This window comes from Misgurnus anguillicaudatus, chromosome 22 (assembly GCF_027580225.2).
Source record: "Misgurnus anguillicaudatus chromosome 22, ASM2758022v2, whole genome shotgun sequence".
Taxonomy (NCBI): domain Eukaryota; kingdom Metazoa; phylum Chordata; class Actinopteri; order Cypriniformes; family Cobitidae; genus Misgurnus; species Misgurnus anguillicaudatus.
The window spans coordinates 10,251,199-10,270,020 of NC_073358.2; the positions used below are offsets into that span (position 1 = coordinate 10,251,199).

The 18,822-nt window shown below is 36.1% G+C and overlaps 1 protein-coding gene across 1 annotated transcript in view; it reads left to right on the forward strand.

Annotated features, from left to right (window-relative positions):
* Positions 1 to 3,919: 3,919 nt before the first annotated feature.
* arhgap31 (Rho GTPase activating protein 31) overlaps positions 3,920 to 18,822 on the forward strand; it is a 29,116-nt gene continuing 14,213 nt past the window's right edge. The window contains exons 1-6 of the mRNA XM_055200849.2: positions 3,920 to 4,651; positions 16,513 to 16,615; positions 16,703 to 16,847; positions 17,040 to 17,122; positions 17,196 to 17,303; positions 17,487 to 17,626. Coding sequence (XP_055056824.2) covers positions 4,552 to 4,651; positions 16,513 to 16,615; positions 16,703 to 16,847; positions 17,040 to 17,122; positions 17,196 to 17,303; positions 17,487 to 17,626 — 679 coding nt within the window. The 5' untranslated portion in view covers positions 3,920 to 4,551. The remainder of the gene's footprint in view (positions 4,652 to 16,512; positions 16,616 to 16,702; positions 16,848 to 17,039; positions 17,123 to 17,195; positions 17,304 to 17,486; positions 17,627 to 18,822) is intronic.

Genomic DNA, 18,822 nt, shown 5'->3' on the forward strand with positions numbered 1-18,822 from the left:
TGTCACAGTACTTACAGGTAACTCCAGACTGTCTTTGATCATCCTGGAGGTGATCATTGGCTGAGCCTTTGCCATTCTGGTTATTCTTCTATCCATTTTGATGGTTGTCTTCCGTTTTCTTCCACGTCTCTCTGGTTTTGCTCTCCATTTTAAGGCATTGGAGATCATTTTAGATGAACAGCCTGTCATTTTTTGCACCTCTTTATAGGTTTTCCCCTCTCCAATCAACTTTTTAATCAAAGTACGCTGTTCTTCTGAACAATGTCTTGAATGACCCATTTTCCTCAGCTTTCAAATGCATGTTCAACAAGTGTTGGCTTCATCCTTAAATAGGGGCCACCTGATTCACACCTGTTTCTTCACAAAATTGATTACCTCAGTGATTGAATGCCACACTGCTATTTTTTTGAACACACCCCTTTCAACTAATTCAACTAATTGCCCAATTGCACAGCCTTAAGAGCGTGCATATCATGAATGCTGGGTCTCATTTGTTTTCTGAGAATCTACTGAACCTACTGCTAACTTGTTTGCCATGTAGCAACAAAAAAATACACTAAAAACCTTGATTACTCTGGCTAGTTCTGAACAAGACTGTATGACAATATGATTCATCTTTGGCATGTTATTTTAATTTAGTTGACTAGTGGTATACACTGATTTAAAAAAAAACATTAATGGCATTAATAGACACTCATTTTGTCATATTAAGAACACTGTCATTGCTGCTGTCATCCTTTCGGATGTCGTCGCTGAATTTTTTTGACAGCGATCAGCTGTAAAATGTTTTGGTCCTGCTCGATTTTCATTGACTTCGAGTAAAATAATAAAGTTTGGTAACACTTTACAATAAGGTTCATTAGTTAACATTAGTTAACTGCATTAATTAACATGAACTAATAATGAACTGCACTTATACAGCATTTATTCATCTTTGTTAATTTCAACAATTACCAATACTTTTATTAAAATTTTGTTAATGTTAGTGAATGCACTGTGAACTAACATGAACAAGCAAATAAAGCTTTATTTATATTAACTAACGTTAACAAAGATTAATAAATACTGTAACAAATGTATTGCTCATGGTTTGTTCATGTTAGTTAATACATTAACTAATGTTAACTAATGAACCTTATTGTAAAGTGTTACCTAAAGTTTTTCATAAGATCCCCTGGGGTCAATGTGTTAGCATGACACAAGCTGGATGCTGTCGTGTGAGAACAAGCAACAGCCGACATTTTTCTGTCACCCGAGTGGCTTACGTTTCTTCCCCACCACAGAAAACCACCACATGTTTATTAAAAGGGCCCTGGAACAACACTTTTTTAAGATGTCAAATAAATAATTGGTGTCCCCAGAGCCCTTATGTGAAGTTTTAGCCCAAAATACCATAAATAATTTATTATAGTATGTTAAAATTGCCACTTTGTAGGTGTGTGCAAAAAGGTGCCATTTTGGGTATGTCCTTTTAAATGCAAGTGAGCAGTTTGTTGCAATTGAAACTCAATTGTGCTGTGAATAATTTTCTCTCTCTCTTTTTCTCTGCATGGCAGTGCTGTGATTGGATAGTGCAGTTTAAGGGGCGGTATTATTATAATAAGAGCTACTTATGACATCATAAGGAGAGCCAAATTTCAACTACCTATTTTTTCATGTGCTTGTAGAGAATGGTTTACAAAAACTAAGTTACTGGGTTGATCTTTTTCACATTTTCTAGATTGACAGAAGCACTGGGGACCCAATCATAGCACTTAAACATGGAAAAAGTCAGATTTTTGGGGCCCCTTTAATCCCATCAAAAGTGTTATTTTTTTTTTGTTTGTTTGTTGATCACGAAGTACAAAGTAGATGAGGATAGGATTCTGTGCGTATTTAATGCGCCACCATTGTTGTTTGCAATGGAAGGAATGATGCGCTGTGATTTGTTGAGCGGATTTATTGCTTTCTGCAGAGAAGAAGGACTGGCGTTTATCGCGTTTTAAGAAAAAAGAGAGAAAAGATGGACAGAATAACACGGCAGATATCGGATTTTGTGTAAAATTAAGAATTTACATTTGAATACTGACCTGATACATTACTGATTTTGGTGGTAACTTAAAAAAAGCGTTTATCGTGTTTTGGAACCAAACTCTTCAAATAATACTATGGAAGTGAATGGTGCCCCAGATATTAAAAAAAACTTCATTTGTGTTCAGCAGAACAAAGAAATGTATAGACCTTTTGCGTGTTTGCAAACAGAGATGACGTTTTTTGTGGGCGGAGCCCAACTGGTGGCAGAAAGTGAATGCTTCTCAATAGCGTTTTAGAGTTAAAATGTGATTTTTATGGATCCGGTGTTCTGTAGAAGTCTGTTTCCCCTATATTTCTCTTAAGTGTAATGTTTCTTATAACGTTTTCACCAAGTTACGTTTATTTTTTTTCAATAAATTAAAAGTTTAAATGGCTTCATAATTTTCCTGTTTTCAAAAACTATTATGTTTACATACAAATTAATTTGTATAGGCCTGTTTATATATTATTAACACTTTACATCGTGTGTGATATGTTTGTATATTTATTAGTAAACATCATAATTTAGAACAAACAGGAAAAAGACATAGGCTACGATATTAGGTAAAAAGAAGTAATAGAAAATGAAAAAATATGAAAACTTATAAATTAATAATTACCAATAAATGGTAATATTATTGATATTATGAACTCATTCAAATCTTTAATCGTTCTAAATAAATTATAAACGTAACGTGATGAAAACGCTATAAGAGAGAGGGAACAGACTTCGACAGAACACCGGATATCTTCTCTAATTATTTTCTATTCTAATTATTAAAAGATTTTCAGATGATTTCATCAGCCCAGTCTGTCCGGTTGAGGTCTTATTGCAACCATAAACACCTACGTTTATGGTGTCTTCGACGACGGTATACTATAAAAATGAAGGTAATCTATTTTGGCATTCCTATTCTGACACTCAACAGCACAACAAAACATTTTCTAGTGAGTTATATTGTTCGTTTCACTTGTGTCTCATTCATTTACACTGTTTTTCTGCCACCACATTGCGCGTGTGACGTAACTGTGATGTCGACTCGCAAAAGGTCTATAGGCCTACAGGTTTGGAAAGACTTGAGAGTAAATAAATGATGACTTAACTATCCATTAAAAGCAAGAAATAGTACGCAAATAATTAAAATAAAACAAATAATTACTGTACATAAAAAACAAAAAGTTTTTAGTCAGAGCTGATGGTGTATGGGCAACCCAAGTTCGATCCTGTCCCCCTCTCTTCATCCTGTTCTTTCCTGTCCTCTCCTCACATACCGGCAAAAATGCTGTAACTTTGTTTAAATTGTTTAATTTAATACAACCTAATGTAAAATAAATGTTGCTATGACTTTGATTTTACATTATACAGAGCTTATTGTGCATATAATGTGGAGTGGAAAATTATTTCCTAACAAAACAGTACGAGTCTGTGGAATGTTTGCCTTTTTACAGATAATGTTTGACCTGTCGGGTTTATCAGCATACATGTATAGTGTGCTTACACTTCTTCCTCTCTGAACAAAGCAAATGATTTCCCTCTGTCAAAACTCTAAAACTAGATGGAAAATGTTCAAATCTCCTAGTTTGATTCAAACTCATCCCTTTAAAAACAAAAGTGCCCGTAGCTGAAACGGCTAACAAGCCGTGGATAACGTGAACCTTGTGTTTTCTCTCTTTCATCTGCTCTCTAGCTCTCTCTCTGTTTTTCTCTCTCCATCTCGCTCCCAACTTCCTTCTCCCACTGTCTGGTTTTGTTTTCCAAACAAGGTTCCCTGTACAGGAAATTGTGTATTCTGGAAGCATTCCGGAAGGCAAAGAACAGATTTCCTGTTGGAGCCACGGCTAGAAAAAAGAAAAACCGAGAGGAAGAGGGAAAGCGGAGTTGGGGGTTTTGTTGGAGGGGGAGGTTGGGTTCAGTTATATCCGAACCGCTGGAGAAAAAGCAGGCGGTTATTTCTCTCCCCTCCCCTCAGAGCTCTGCCCTCCCTCTGCAAAACACTCCAACATTTCAAACCTCCGGCACGATTGACCCTACTGAACAAAATGGCATGACAAGAACAGAAGACGGAGAGACAGAAGATCATCAAAGAAAAGACTAAGAATAGGTCAAAACAAAGGAAAGGAAAAAAACTCTGAAGTTCTGTTCATTTCTTCAAAACTTCCAGAGCTCCAAAGTCATTTTCTGGGTTCATTCGGAAGGTTTTTCAGCCAAAGTTTCTTTTGAGATGCAACACATCTCACCTCAGGGCCTGAGCAAGGCCAAGAGGGTGGAGAGACCCTGACGATGAAGTGACGCTGGGCGTGAACCACGCTCCGGATTCTTCTCCCACACCAGATCTTTGGTAGCTCACAGTCAAGATGTGAGCGGAGGATTTCTTTAGTGCAACGCTTGGACTTCCTGATTTTGGGTTTTCCTTTTTTTACTTTTCCTCCCTGCTCCGTAGGGCCAATGGTTGATTCTGAGGTGTGTTTTCTTTAATCTGGATAAGACACTGAGGTCTGATGAAGAACAAGGCTGCCAAGCAGAAGTCCAAACGAAAAGGGAGCGAGAATGCGTTCGGCTGTGACTTGACTGAACATCTGCAGAGTTCGGGACATGACGGTAAATTCCTCTTGCCATTCATACTGTATAACGGGCCGCCCTAGCAGTCCTAATAAGTTTTCTTGTGTTACAAAGCCTCATTATAGGGGCGTCCCGGGCCTCTGAGTAAACATTAGCTACGTGTAATAAACCAACACCCATTTTTCGACTCGCCCGGCGCTGATGCCTTTTTTTTTGACACAGACGAAACTTAACTGCTTGTGGTAGACAAGCTGGTTAACTGTAAGGGATAACTGACTAGTCATGTGGTCAGCTGCTGTGTGATGTGGGTTAATGAGTGCTGTCAAAGAGCCAACCGAGACAAAAATACATCAGAAGGGTTTTTTTAATCGGACTAGTTGTGCTTAAATTGAATTAGCACTAAAAGAGAATGAAGAGCAAAGGAAACGCTGAGAGGAGGAAGGGGAGGAAAAAAGTTTTGTATTTTAAAGATTTACTGTATGTTTGATAAATGCTGATAAATATTCTTAAAATGATTTATCACATTTTTCAGAAAAAAATGACATAAATATTTTTTAACAGACTATTGGAAATACATTTTTTGGGTGGTTGTGTGAGGTTTATGTCTTACATTAAAAATCCAGATTTATAAGAATTATTAGAAAATTAATTATAATAAAGAATTATTATAGAATCGTAACAGGATATGAATCACTTTTTCATGCTGATCCAGCAACAGCTTTTCCTCTCCATCTCCTAACCTCTGACATCATAAGAGACGACACAATACTGATCTAGGAACAGCATATTTCTGCCCGTTTTTTGTGACCCTTTAGCTTCTTAGTTTTGCTCAGTCTGTGTTTTATCAACAGTTTATCAAGAGAAAAACACAAAAATGTTAAATAATATCCTTTTTATAATTGAATTAAAGGTCCTGTTCTTTCCGCGTTTTTGAAGCTTTGATTGTGTAAAAAATACCACTTTTTTACACATAAAACATGAACACGTGTTATATTGCGCACTGTAAACACAATTTACTTATCTGTATAGCGCTGTTTTCACTGTCCTCAAAACGGGCTGATGTCTTCCTTGTTCAATGAAGTCCCTCCTTCAGATATACGTAACGAGTTCTGATTGTGTAGTTTGTTTAGTGTGTTGTGATTCGATAGCAACTTAGCTTGCCGTTAGCTTAGCTGCCGACTGACGTATTCCTGTGGGCAGAGTTTAGTCAAAAAACTGTTCTAGTGACGTCATTAAAGGAGGAAGTAGAGGCCTGTAGTCCAAACCGGCCATTCGCTGTAGGCTTTAAAGGAATGGTCTACTTTTTTTCAATATTAAAATATGTTATTACCTGAAAAGTCCGCTCCCCTTCTCCCTCTCATAATGGGAGAGGGAGGGTGTTACTGCGCCGAGTCGAAGTACTCCCAAAAGTGCTATTACGCCATGAAATATAGTTCCTCTTTTAAATCGGCTCAGAAAAGCGCTATGTTTTATTTTGTACCACCAAACTTGCTCGTATAACTACTCGTCTTAAATAGGAAAAACGTTGATGTGTTTGGTCACTTCTAACTTTATCTCTAAATGGTACCATTGAATGAATGGGGCCAAGCTAAATGCCATCGAACCGTCGCAGCGCGCTCCAGCGCTTACGTGCACGCACACAGATGATAGAGGGATGCACCAACAATTCTTAGTTAAGGTAATAACATATTTTAATATTGAAAATGAGTAGACTATTCCTTTAAGAGGCGAATTCTGTTAAAGAAAATATATCACCTGGCAGTGAACTTGGAGCTTTATCATTTTACAGGTATTATTTATTCTATTATAGCAACATTACACACTAAGGGTTTAAAAACGGGATCAGGAAGAACGTGACCTTTTAAGGTCAAAAGTGTAAAGGGTCACTAAAGACTCAAGGTATGTAAGTGAATAATGTTAATTTAAATTTAAAATCTTTTAAACATAGTAAGGAGCGTCACATTTCCAGCTGACGTCAGAGGTATTTAGGCCAATCACAATGTACAGATTAAATGACCAATCAGGGACACAGCGCTTTTCAGATCGATGAGATTTTAACAAAATCAGTGCGTTTTAGGAAGACAGGGATATCTGGAGCTACAAAAGTGTAACACTCTAAAAACAAACGGTGTTAAATAGCACTAAAAGTGGTTCACTGGTTCGTAATCATGAGGGGAAACATTTTAAGTGCCATATACCACCTGTAGTACTTGTGTAGAACCCTATTGTGCTATGTACAGTATAACCATTTGTAGTGCTATAGTGGTGCTATATCAGCCCCGTATGGTTCTTTTTATGTGCTTTATAGGTGCTATATAGCACTAAAAATGGTTCCCCTATGATTACGAGCTTTTAGTGCCATTTAGTACCAATTTTGTAGAGTGTATGGTATGTGGAAAATAATGTGTTTTTTGAACCATAAACAATGCAAAGACCTTGTTTTATACAAAATTCACAAAATAACATTGTTTTTTAGCAAAGAATAGGGGCACTTTTTTTCTTTTGCTATGGTAATTGAAAGGATGGGCAACACAGTGGTTGTCTCACAGCAAGACGGTTGTGCCCAGCTACACTGTAAAAAAGGATTAGTTGGTTCAACTTAAAAAGTAAGGTACCTGGTTGCCTTAAAGTTTTAAGTTCATTGAACTATATATTTATTTAATATTTCTAATATTTTTAAGTTAAATTAACTCAAAATGTAAATGCAACCAGGTAACTTAATTATTCTGCATGTTGTCCCTGTGTAGGACTGGTAGGTCAGTGTCAGTCGCCCACACTCTGAAATGAAAAAGTGTGTACCCCACCTGTGGCCTAAGATGCTGGAATAGACTGCAACCCTTTCCTGACCTTGTCAGTCCTTCCAGAAAAACGTGGAGTTTTTTTGTGATTGTTGCGGGCAAAAATCCTCGATGGAATATGCGGGATATTTATGCAATTTATGCAATGGAATTGCGGGAATTTGCGGAACTTGCAAAAACTCTGGAAACTTGCAAAAGCTGCAATGATGTTCACGTCACATAATCACGTCACTTTATAACATTCCCATGGCAATAGAGGACACGGCTGTGCTTTTGGGAAGTAAATGCAACATTTTTCAACTTTCTGCTAATATATATGTGACTTTTTGCTACAAAAATGCGGAGATTATGAAATCATGCAAGCTCCGCATATTTTGTGCGCGGAAATATGTAATTAATGCGGCGAAAGTGCGTCGTATTTGGAAAAAATGCAGCCCCGCACAAATATGCGGACTTTGGCTGGTTATGCAATTTATTGCGCGATCGCACAATCACGTTTTTCTGGAAGGACTGCCTTGTATAGGATAAGTGGGCTTTGAAAAATTGATAAATGGATGGATGTTGCAGTTGCTCTAAATATTATGGTGACTGAATTATTAGTGTGAAACTTCAAACCTGAATATTTTTAACCTTTGTTTGATGACAACTAAAATGTATAACAAAATATGCTTTAATTTATTCTTCTGGAATTGTAAGATCCAATCGTGTTAGAGAAACATCCCGGGTCACTAAAGACCAATGTAATAATGATGTGCATGTAAGGGTTAACAGAGTTCATCGAAATGCTCGTAACATTTAAATTGTTTAGATTTTTATGTAAACAAAAAAATTTCCAACATTAAAAAAAAACATTTTAGTGTTAAGAGCATACATTTTTATATTTAAAAACAGCAATGAAGCATATATCTAGTCTACACAATGTAAAAAACATGCAGGATGAAGTTGAAACAGCTTTGTTTTGCAAGTCAATTCAACCTACTATTTTATGTTTTGGCTTAAAAAAGTTGACATTACTAATAAAATCAAGTTGAAATTGTTTCACTTATTTTTTTAAGTTAAAGTAACATAAAAATATATGTTCATTTGACATTTCAAATGCTGCATATTTTTTAAAAAGTGAAAAGTTGGATCAACTTAAAAAATTACTTCAATTGATAACGCTTAAAGGGTATGTTTTTTCAACTTAAAATATCACTTTAGGTGAATTTGTTTTAATGATCTAACTGTTCACTTTTTACAGTGTATTTTAAAATTTATTTTTTCTATTATAATCAAAAATCACTGGAAACAGTTTTTCATATGAACACATTCATACTGTACAGGTCAACATTTGAATGAATTGGATCAAAGTCATTTATAAAAGTTGCCTTAAAATTCTTAAAAATACCTGTTCTTGTCTTTGTATAACTTCGATTAACTTTTTTGATCCACTTAAAGTGTTGACTAGTGTATTTTCAAACTGTCTGAATGTAATATGAATAAATGCATAAAATATTTTGCAAAAAAATAATTAATTCAGCCTCCCTCATGTTTTCAACAGTGATGATGTGCACGTTTCAGGTATACAGAGTAAATGTAAACTAAAGTGTCATTTATAGTCGTGAGTAAGGTCTATGCCGTAGGTTATCCATAGGCTGTGCGTAGCCTGACGCACACCTCTGCAAAATTTTTACAACGCGTATGTTCTATGCAGACCGGAAGTGCAGTGATTGGTTCATTTGAACACCTCCTGTCAGGTCAAAAAAAAACGTGTCGGATTTCTTCATAGGCATTTTCGTTTGCGACAATGAGAACAGAGATGGGCCAAGTTGAGTAATGATTTAACTCAACTGTAACAAAGTCACTGTCTATTTACCTCCATCACTGCTTCTCAAATCATAAACAACAAGCTGCTGCTGCTTCTTCGTTTGTGAGTTTACTTGCCAAGCTGCTTCTTCTTTGGCTGTTTCACTGCTACTGTGTTTACATGCGTGGATACTGCCTACCAGCCGTCTGCATTTGTAATTGCACGTCGACACAGAAGTATGAAAATCAACGCGTAGCCTACAGTGTCAAGGATACACCATAAGACCTAAACACAACTATGATAAGCCCTTAAAACTGTCAGTCAATAACATCACTGCTTTTGATTTTTACTGAAAGTCATAAAGACATCAGTCTGATACCATACAGTGTTTTCTATATAATAAATGCATTTCAGTATGAATTGATATGCTGGTTTTGCCTAACTGGTATACAAACATGATCATCCTGGTGACACAGATTGATGAAGATGTCTGGTATGCATGTCAGAAATAAAAGTACAAAAGTTGTCATTGGGATGGTATTTTTTTAAAAGCTCCTAATACGTACCATTTAGGTATAAATATGTATTTTTGAGGTACCAATGTGTAACTTTGAAAAGCCAATATGTACTTTTGAGGTACTAATATGCGCCCTTTAGGTACAAATGTGTACTTTTTGAAAGGGTACCACCCCCAGTGACGACTTTTGTAGCTACTTTTATTTTTGAGAGTTTACTGGCATCCAAAACACAATTATACTTTAAATCATAACTTTAAATTATACTTTACAAACAGAGTGTTTTATTTTGGCCCTTAACACATTTGGGTGGCATTCAGTAATTGCAACATGCATCTAAAGTTTCATTTACCAAAATGAAACATTTTGTAATATCTGTAATCTTCTCTCTCTCTCTGGACCGTTTCTTAAGTGCTTATGGTTCAGGTTTAGTTGTCTCCCCCCACAAAACTTTAACTTGCATTGCTGGATGTCTCCAGTAAAGTTATTACATAATCTGGATTTACCCCTAATTCCTATTTTGGGCTCATTTTTTATAACTTTAAAAGTTTTATGATGTTCTTAGTTTTGCAGCACACGTGTACTACACAATGTACACTCGAAAGAAATACTGGATTGGTCATTGGATACATTTTGGACAGAACCAACTGTTGTGTTATAAATAAACCTTTGTAGGGTTGCAGAGTTGATGCAACACAAATTTCGTGTTAAACAACCCAGGATAGGTTTATTTATAACCAACCCAATAATTTCAGAGTGCAGTAAAATAAAATTGTAATTTTGAACAAAAGTGAGAAAACAGTGTTCACTTAAAACACAAGACGGTTTCATCAGACGCACATACGTTGGCTGTGTTCGAAAACTCAAGACCTCGCTGCCTCATAAGGAAATGACTTCGGAGGCATGAAGACAGCTCAGAGACTTTCAGACACACTTCAAAGGCAGAGTGTTTGAAATATAAACAGAGAGCACCTTTGTGATAACTAATCACATATTTGAAAACTACAATACTAATTCCTCGCTAGAAATGCAATTAAAATGTGTAAAAAGTGAAAATATACCTTTATTTACACTACATTTGTGCTCCAGTCGCTTCCTTGCCCGCCATTTTATTTTTTCGAACTCGACCAGATCGACCAATCACATTTTCATTGTACGCCCGGTACGCCCACAAATAGGTATCTCTCAGGAGACAGGAAGTAAACCAAACATTGAATTCGGACATGCCTTGATGCCTTCCTGCCTTGGAAAGCTGCCTCAGGAGGCAGCAATTTAGAGTTTTCGGACGCAGCCGTTGTCGCGTCTGGTCGGAACTGTACTTCCGGTTTCGGTTTGTCAATGGTCTGACTAGCGGGTAAAATGAACTCTGGAACAAATACCTTGACAGAAATAACAAATGTTTTGGTTTCCTAAAGACAAGAGGAGACGGCGATCATGGATCACTGCTATGTGAAGGGAGGTTTGGCAGCTTGTAGTTACTGTATAGACCTTTTGCGTGATTGCAAACAGAGATGACGTTTTGTGTGGGCGGAGCCCAACTGGTGGCAGAAAGTGACAGCTCCGCAATAGCGGTGTGAAGTGTTTTAGCGTTATACTGTGATTTTTATGGATCCGGTGTTCTGTAGAAGTCTGTTTCCCCTATATTTCTCTTAAGTGTAATGTTTCTTATAACGTTTTCACCAAGTTACGTTTATTTTTTAAATAAATAAAAAATTTTAATGGCTTGGCTACTAATTGTGTGCATGTATGTAATGTATATGTATTGTTCTTTATTGATAAATCAATTATTTTTACAGTATGAATTGCTGAAGTATAAGAGCAATACTATCATGTATTCTGTATAATATCATTGATTAAATACTTCATAATTTTCCTGTTTTCAATTTCTTATATTTATAGCCTACGTGTTTGTTCTAAAACTATTATGTTTACATACAAATTAATTTGTATAGGCCTGTTTATATATTATTAACACTTTACATCGTGTGTGTGTGTGCAATGTTTATATATTTATTAGTAAACATCATAATTTAGAACAAACAGGAAGAAGACATAGGCTAAGATAGATAAAAAGAAGTAATAGAAAACGAAAAAATATGAAAACTTTAATAAATTGTAATATTATTGATATATTATATTTAATCTTTCTAAAAATTATAAATGTAACGTGATGAAAACGCTATAAGAGACACATAGAGAGATCAGACTTTGACAGAACAACGGATATCTTCTCTAATTATTTTTTATTCTAACTATTAAAAGATTTCCAAATGATTTCATCACTCCAGTCTGTCCGGTTGAGGGCTTATTGCAACCAATCTTTTTTGGCATTCCTATTCTGACACTCAACAGCACAACAAGACATTTTCTAGTGAGTTATATTGTTCGTTTCACTTGTGTCTAATTCATTTTCACTGTTTTTCTGCCACCGAATCAATTTTATTTATATAGCGCTTTTCACAATAGTTAATTGTTTCAAAGCAGCTTTACATTAAAAGAAACAGTGAAAAGCACAGAAAAGCGACAGATAGCACAACATAATACACGATAGCATAAGTTAAATTTGCTGCGGCTATGACTCAACATTATAAGCGAGCGTATTACTAATGTAACGTCTAGAAGAGGAAGCTAAGTTAAGCCCAAGAAGGCTGCGAGAAAAAAAACGGGTTTTTAGCTGAGGAAATAAAAAAGTCCTAGGAGGGAAAAACCCTTGGGAGAGATATATAGGCATCAGCTGGGCATCACGTTGAAGGACGGCCAGTAGATCAGAGGTGTGCCGACTTTCACATTTACCGGAACTGGGTCCGTTTGTCTCAGTTGTCTCAGTGCGCGCGTGACGTAACTGTGACGTCGACTCGCAAAAGGTCTATACATTTACACAGCGTTACCTCAGCGTCGTTTTTTATACACTTTAGCTATGAAATATGAACTAAGGTTATGTTCTTGTTGTTTATTTTGCTTGGTATCAGAAATAAACTACTCTAAAAGGACTTATTGATTCTTGGCGGTGTTTACCGGAAGTTACGTGTGTTCCACGAAAGCCGTTGAAACCGTCTTATGACAGGATTGTAAATTTATTGCGTCATCATTTCTTTCATTAAATAATAAATGCTGTGCTCCAAATTCTGTTTTTGTAAAGTGTGCAAAAGCTATAGACAGAAATATTATTCTGAAGTTGGCAGTTTAAAGTCTGTGTAAAGTCATTTCAGATCATTTTTTCTAAACACCTTATAATTATTATAAATGTATTGCTGAAAAAAAACATTAAAAAGACTGTAAACTATGTAATGCTGCCTGAATTAAACCGTTTTAACAGATTTCTGTGTTCAGGATTATTTTTAGGGCGGGGCTAAATGATAGCTCGAGAGCATCCATTTAGGTTGTAGCAGTATTTGAATGTTGAAGGTGATGGCAGATTTTAGTGGGTGTGGTTTCAGCACAAACAGCAGACATGCCCCCAAGCGTTTGGAAGAAGAGAATCTTGCCTGTTTTCCAAGATTTCGATAACTTATTTTATTTACTTTTGAGGATTTTAATCATTCATATTTGGCTGGGTGGTTAATATTATTTTTTTCTGTAAAAATTACATATCTGAATAATATCAGACTTTACACAGACATGTTCTGCACACATTTAAAGGACATTTAGTATTATGCTTGATAAAAATGTTTATGCTTATCTTAAGATCATTAACCAATAGAACCAATAGAGCCGGACAGTCAAAATCGAAGAGTATTTGCATGTTCTAAAAGCAAAACTGAACTGACCTTGTAATCTTATATTGCTTTTAACAAAGTAAGCTTGAAATATATAAACAATAAGCCAGAGATGTTAACCTACTGGTCAGTGCATGTGCTCTAAAATGCTGAGCCACGGCTCTCGTGTGGGCGACAATAATTCAAATTTGCCTTGTGTTCTTGATAAGCAGTTTTTTTTTATAAAATCATTACATTAAATTATTAAATGATTAACACTTATGACTTATTTAAGGCCAATAATGCTTGAAATAACCGTAGTCCTCGTAATGAGGTAACATTTATTATGAGTGTCCTGTAAACAGACATAAAGATTTATAAGGCTTGTTGAATCATGCTTTAAAGGTATGTTTAGAAAGGGATCAAGCTGGGTGGGAACTTTCCAAAGGTCTTTTAGAATAAGAGGAAGTGTAATAAGTAATAGCAGCTGCAAGGCCTGGGTGTGTCAGATTTCCTCTGAAACAAACAAACCATTTTTAACTTCCTGTCTCAGCCCACCTTCTCCACAATAAGCGGACCGACAGGATAAAGACACTATTACTACTGTACACTACGGAGGCATGTACACATGATCATTTAAAGGGTTAATAGACGATTAATAGAGACATTTTGTTAACAGAAGATATTTTGCATTGATATTTAATTTATACAATTGTATGAATTCCTGTGTCCAAAACACATTCTAATATTAACATCTCTTTTTCAGGCAACTAAAAATGGACAAGCATGTTAAAATATAAGTTTAAATATTGTACAAAATGTACCTGTTATGTTTATTCTTATAAGAGAGCAAAATCACCTCTATCATTTCTCATAGAAATCATTAATACAATTAGATACTGTATGTAGCAATGGCCAACAATTCATTGTATGGGTCAAAATTTTCGATTTTTTATGCCAAAAATCATTAGGATATTAAGTAAAGGTCATGTTATATGAAGATATTTTGTAAATTTCCTACCGTAAATATTATAAAAATGTATTAATCATTATTATAAAACGGCTCGTTCTGGTTCTTCATTCTGATTGGTTGAAACGCGTTCTAAGCCGTGATAAAATACCCCGGTAAACCCACGGTTCAGACCGCATCACAAGTATCACTGCGCCACTGTTGCTGTGTACTGATTTATGAAAATAAACACCACAGTCTTTAATCATTTTTTAATTTTTCTACATTTGCACAATTATGGCGATATCCAGATAAATGTCAATAAATAAAACATTTCGTCAATAATAAAGAGAAAACATTCTCTGAAGTTTTTTTTTGTCTTATTGATATTTCCGCTATTATCCACAAGATGGCAATCTTACCCAACTTAAACACTGAGGCATTCACTCGACACAACAGCGTTGTGGTGGATTTAGCGTGACGTGTGTTTTGATCAGGCTCTGAATCTGATCTCTTACAAAGTTCTTCACAAAAATTGAATTATCTCCGCATTTAGCTGAAAATTTGAGAGGTGATAACTGATAAGACAACAAATGAAGGTAGGATGAAACGTTTTTTGATGTTGTTGGAAAGCGGATGGACTGTTCTTTCATTTGATATTTTATTTTTATTATGTTTATTTAAAGAAGATAATTTTTCTGTAAGACATTCAACTAAAACTGGGTGGCAACTTAAAAAAACGCTGACGGGGAAAAAGTTAAGCATGCTTCCAAGCATATTTGATCATCACTTCAACAGTTGCACGATATAAATGTTAATGTATATTTTAGATGAATGTTGATTTATAAAAATAAACACCACAGTCTTAAATCATATTTTCATTGTATCTTTGCTGCATCTCTGTTGGTTGGGAACTGCGCTCTGTTTCAGTCACACTTGATTCTGAGGAACTACTTTGTTTGGCGGAAGAGTAATATTTATACTAATATAATTACAACTTATTTGTGTTTTATTTTATAAAACCCCGCTAACGTTATGCATATGAAGTAACCGTTTTATAAACGCAATAAACCCCTCGAAGCGTTGGGTTACCAGTGCATTTTATAACAGCTAAGGGGGTTTAGGCAACAACGCCCCTTAGCTGTTATAAAATGCACTGGTAACCCACTGCTTCTTGGGGTTTATTGCTTTAGTAATATGTGTTGCTAAGGACTTTATTTGGACAGCTTTAAAGGCAATTTTCTCAATATTTAGATTTTTTCCACCCTCAGATTCCAGATTTTAAAATAGTTGTATCTCAGCCAAATATTTTCCTATCCTAACAAACCATACATCAATGGAAAGCAAAAAAATCAACCCTCATGACTTGTTTTGTGGTCCAGGGTCACATATTGTACTCATACCTACAGTAAAATGTATTGTTAAATCTTAGTACACTGCAGTTAAAGGGGACATATCATGAAAATCTGACCCAGTAACTTAGTTTTGGTAAGCCAGTTTCTTCAAGCATCAAAACATAGATAATAGAACTTGGGCTCCCTTTGTGATGTCAGAAGGTAATTACGCCCCTTAATCTGCACTATCCAACAGCACTGCCATTTAGATCAGCTCACTTGCATTTAAAACGACACACCCAAAAACGGCACAATGTTGCTTACATCTACAAAATTGCAATTTTAAAATGCTATAATAAATTATCTATGGCATTTTGAGCTAGAACTTCACATACATACTCTGGGGACCAGTGTTGGGGGTAACGCATTACAAGTAACGCGCATTACGTAATAATATTACTTTTCTGAAGTAACAAGTAAAGTAGCGCATTAGCTTGACATTTTTGCGATCATAAAAAAACACCTGCAAGGCCTGAAAGAAATCAAGTAAGAAAAAGTAACGTGAACATTACTTTCCATAAAAAAGTAAATAAGTAATGCAATTAGTTACTTTTTTGGGGAGTAATGTAATATTGTAATGCATTACTTTTTAAAAGATTTATTTTATATCTTAAAAAAAGACTTAATGGTAAAATAAAGAAAAAAACAGGAGATTCTGAAAAGTTTTGTCCTGTTTGTGTTTATTTTAACACTTGTGTGTGCATCTCTGCCTCCCACGATACCTTTATTTTAGATGTTTCACTAGTTTGTGATGTTTGTGTAGTTCCACAGGTTCTGAAGACGTGTGCAGAGTTCATCGAGCAACATGGCATCGTGGACGGGATCTACAGACTTTCAGGAATCACATCTAACATTCAGAGACTCAGGTTGGCACGCTGTTTGTTTCGCTGTATTTCTCTGACACGATTTGCGTGTGTTTTGTGAACCCTTGGCTTTTCTCCGTGTGGATTCAGGCAGGAGTTTTGCTCGGAGCTGTGTCCTGACCTCACTAAAGAAGTCTATCTTCAGGACATCCACTGCGTCGGCTCTCTGTGTAAGCTGTACTTCAGAGAGCTGCCCAACCCTTTGCTCACATATGAACTCTACAAGAAATTTACAGTAAGTTGTAAAAATAAATCCGAAAGGACTACACTTAAATTTGAAGAGAAAGCGTTTGGACACTCTCAAAAGTGCATGACTTTTATTCGAAAGAAGAATGCCACAAATAGTGAGTTTATCTTGATCTATATGGACTTTTAATGTTTGTCAAGATGGAGTCATTTCTGTTTCTCCATCTTCTGCTGTGCACAGGATGCCCTGTCGTTTAAAGAGGAACAGGAGCAACTTCGGAACATGAAGAGCGTCATTAAAGAGCTTCCTGCTGCTCATCTCAGGTACATCAAAAACTTTATTCATTAGATGCATTAAAATTTGCTTAATTATACATTATGTATTTTTTCCATGTAGAACTTTGGAATACCTCACCAAACATTTGGCTCATCTGGCCACCCTCTGTCACCGGACCAACATGCACTCTCGCAACCTGGCACTGGTGTGGGCTCCAAATCTCCTGCGGTGAGCAATGCAATGGTTCAGTTTATCGTCCATTATCATAATTAATTTGTGGTGATTGCTAAAGCGAGCATCACTGTTGAGGGATTTAAAACACTAAATATTATACTTCATTATGTAACTCGTGCCATAGCATTTGTGCCACTCTTCAATGTAATCTGCTGATTTATTGTTATTTTGTTTCAGCTCAAAGGAAGTTGAGGTGTCCACCTGTAACGGTGATGTAGCGTTTCTCGAGGTGCGGATTCAGCAGTCGGTTGTGGAGTTTATTCTCAATCACACTGATCAGATCTTTCATGATGTTCCACCATCCAAACCCAGAGAAGGTAGAGTTAATATTACACAGTAACTGAAGTAATGGACTGTAAAGTACAGTCAAGATTCTTCTGTATCTAATCTTACACTTGGATACAGAAACGGCACAGTAAGAAGAAAGATTATTTTAAAGGGCACCTATTATCCACTTTTACGAGGTGTTTGGACATAATTGTGTATAAACACAATCACCAATGACAATAACCACCCTCTCCTTCTTTTTTAATCCCCATTTAACCACAGCAGTCTTATTAGACATGCTGTTCCATTCTCTTGTTAATGTGATGTCACACTGATAACCAGTGTTGGGGGTAACGCATTACAAGTAACGTGCATTACGTAATAATATTACTTTTTTTGAAGTAACGAGTAAAGTAACGCATTACTTTTTATATGTACACATTAATATTTGAGTTACTTTTAAAAAAAATAATTTGATTTAAAAATAATAATGTATTGAATTAGACTGAACGTATTCATGTAGAATTACGCAAACTCTATGCGCGCCTGAGCGGGAACAGTTTGAGTCAGAAACAGATGTGTCAGGCCAGCGCTTGACATTTTTGTGATGGAAAATGCAGAGCTTCTCAGTCATAAAAACACCTGCAAGGCTTGATAGAGAGCAAGCCTCAGCTAGGTAAGAAAAAGTAACGCAAAAGTAACGTAAGTATTACTTTCCATGAAAAGTAACCAAGTAATGCAATTAGCAGTGGCGGCCGGTGACTTCTTTTTCCGGGGGCACTCGATGCAAAGTTCCTCACAACATGTATGTAGCCTGTCATGTGTGTGGTTCCTTTTTTCAAAATATGTGTTCTTCGCGTCGAGTGAACCTATGTGCATCACGTGTCTTGTCAAAATAAGTGCCTGCTGCAGATGCGTCTAAAGAGTTTATGATTAAAGAGACACTTGCGTTTGCCAGATACTCGCATAATCTCATGCGTAATCAAAGTTTACTGTTAAGGGAGTGTCTTGCGTGTATTTTGTGATCGCGAGCATCTCATTATCATAAACAATTTTGACGTGTGTGCAGCAGGCTCTTATTTTGAGAAAACACGTGAAGCACACAGGATCTCTCAACATGCAGAACACATATTTTTTTAAAAGGGAACCACACACTATACTCCGAGCACTTATTTTGAATTAGCGCCCCTCGGATGAGCAGTCACGAGCCGCCACTGGCAATTAGTTACTTTTTTGGGGAGTAACT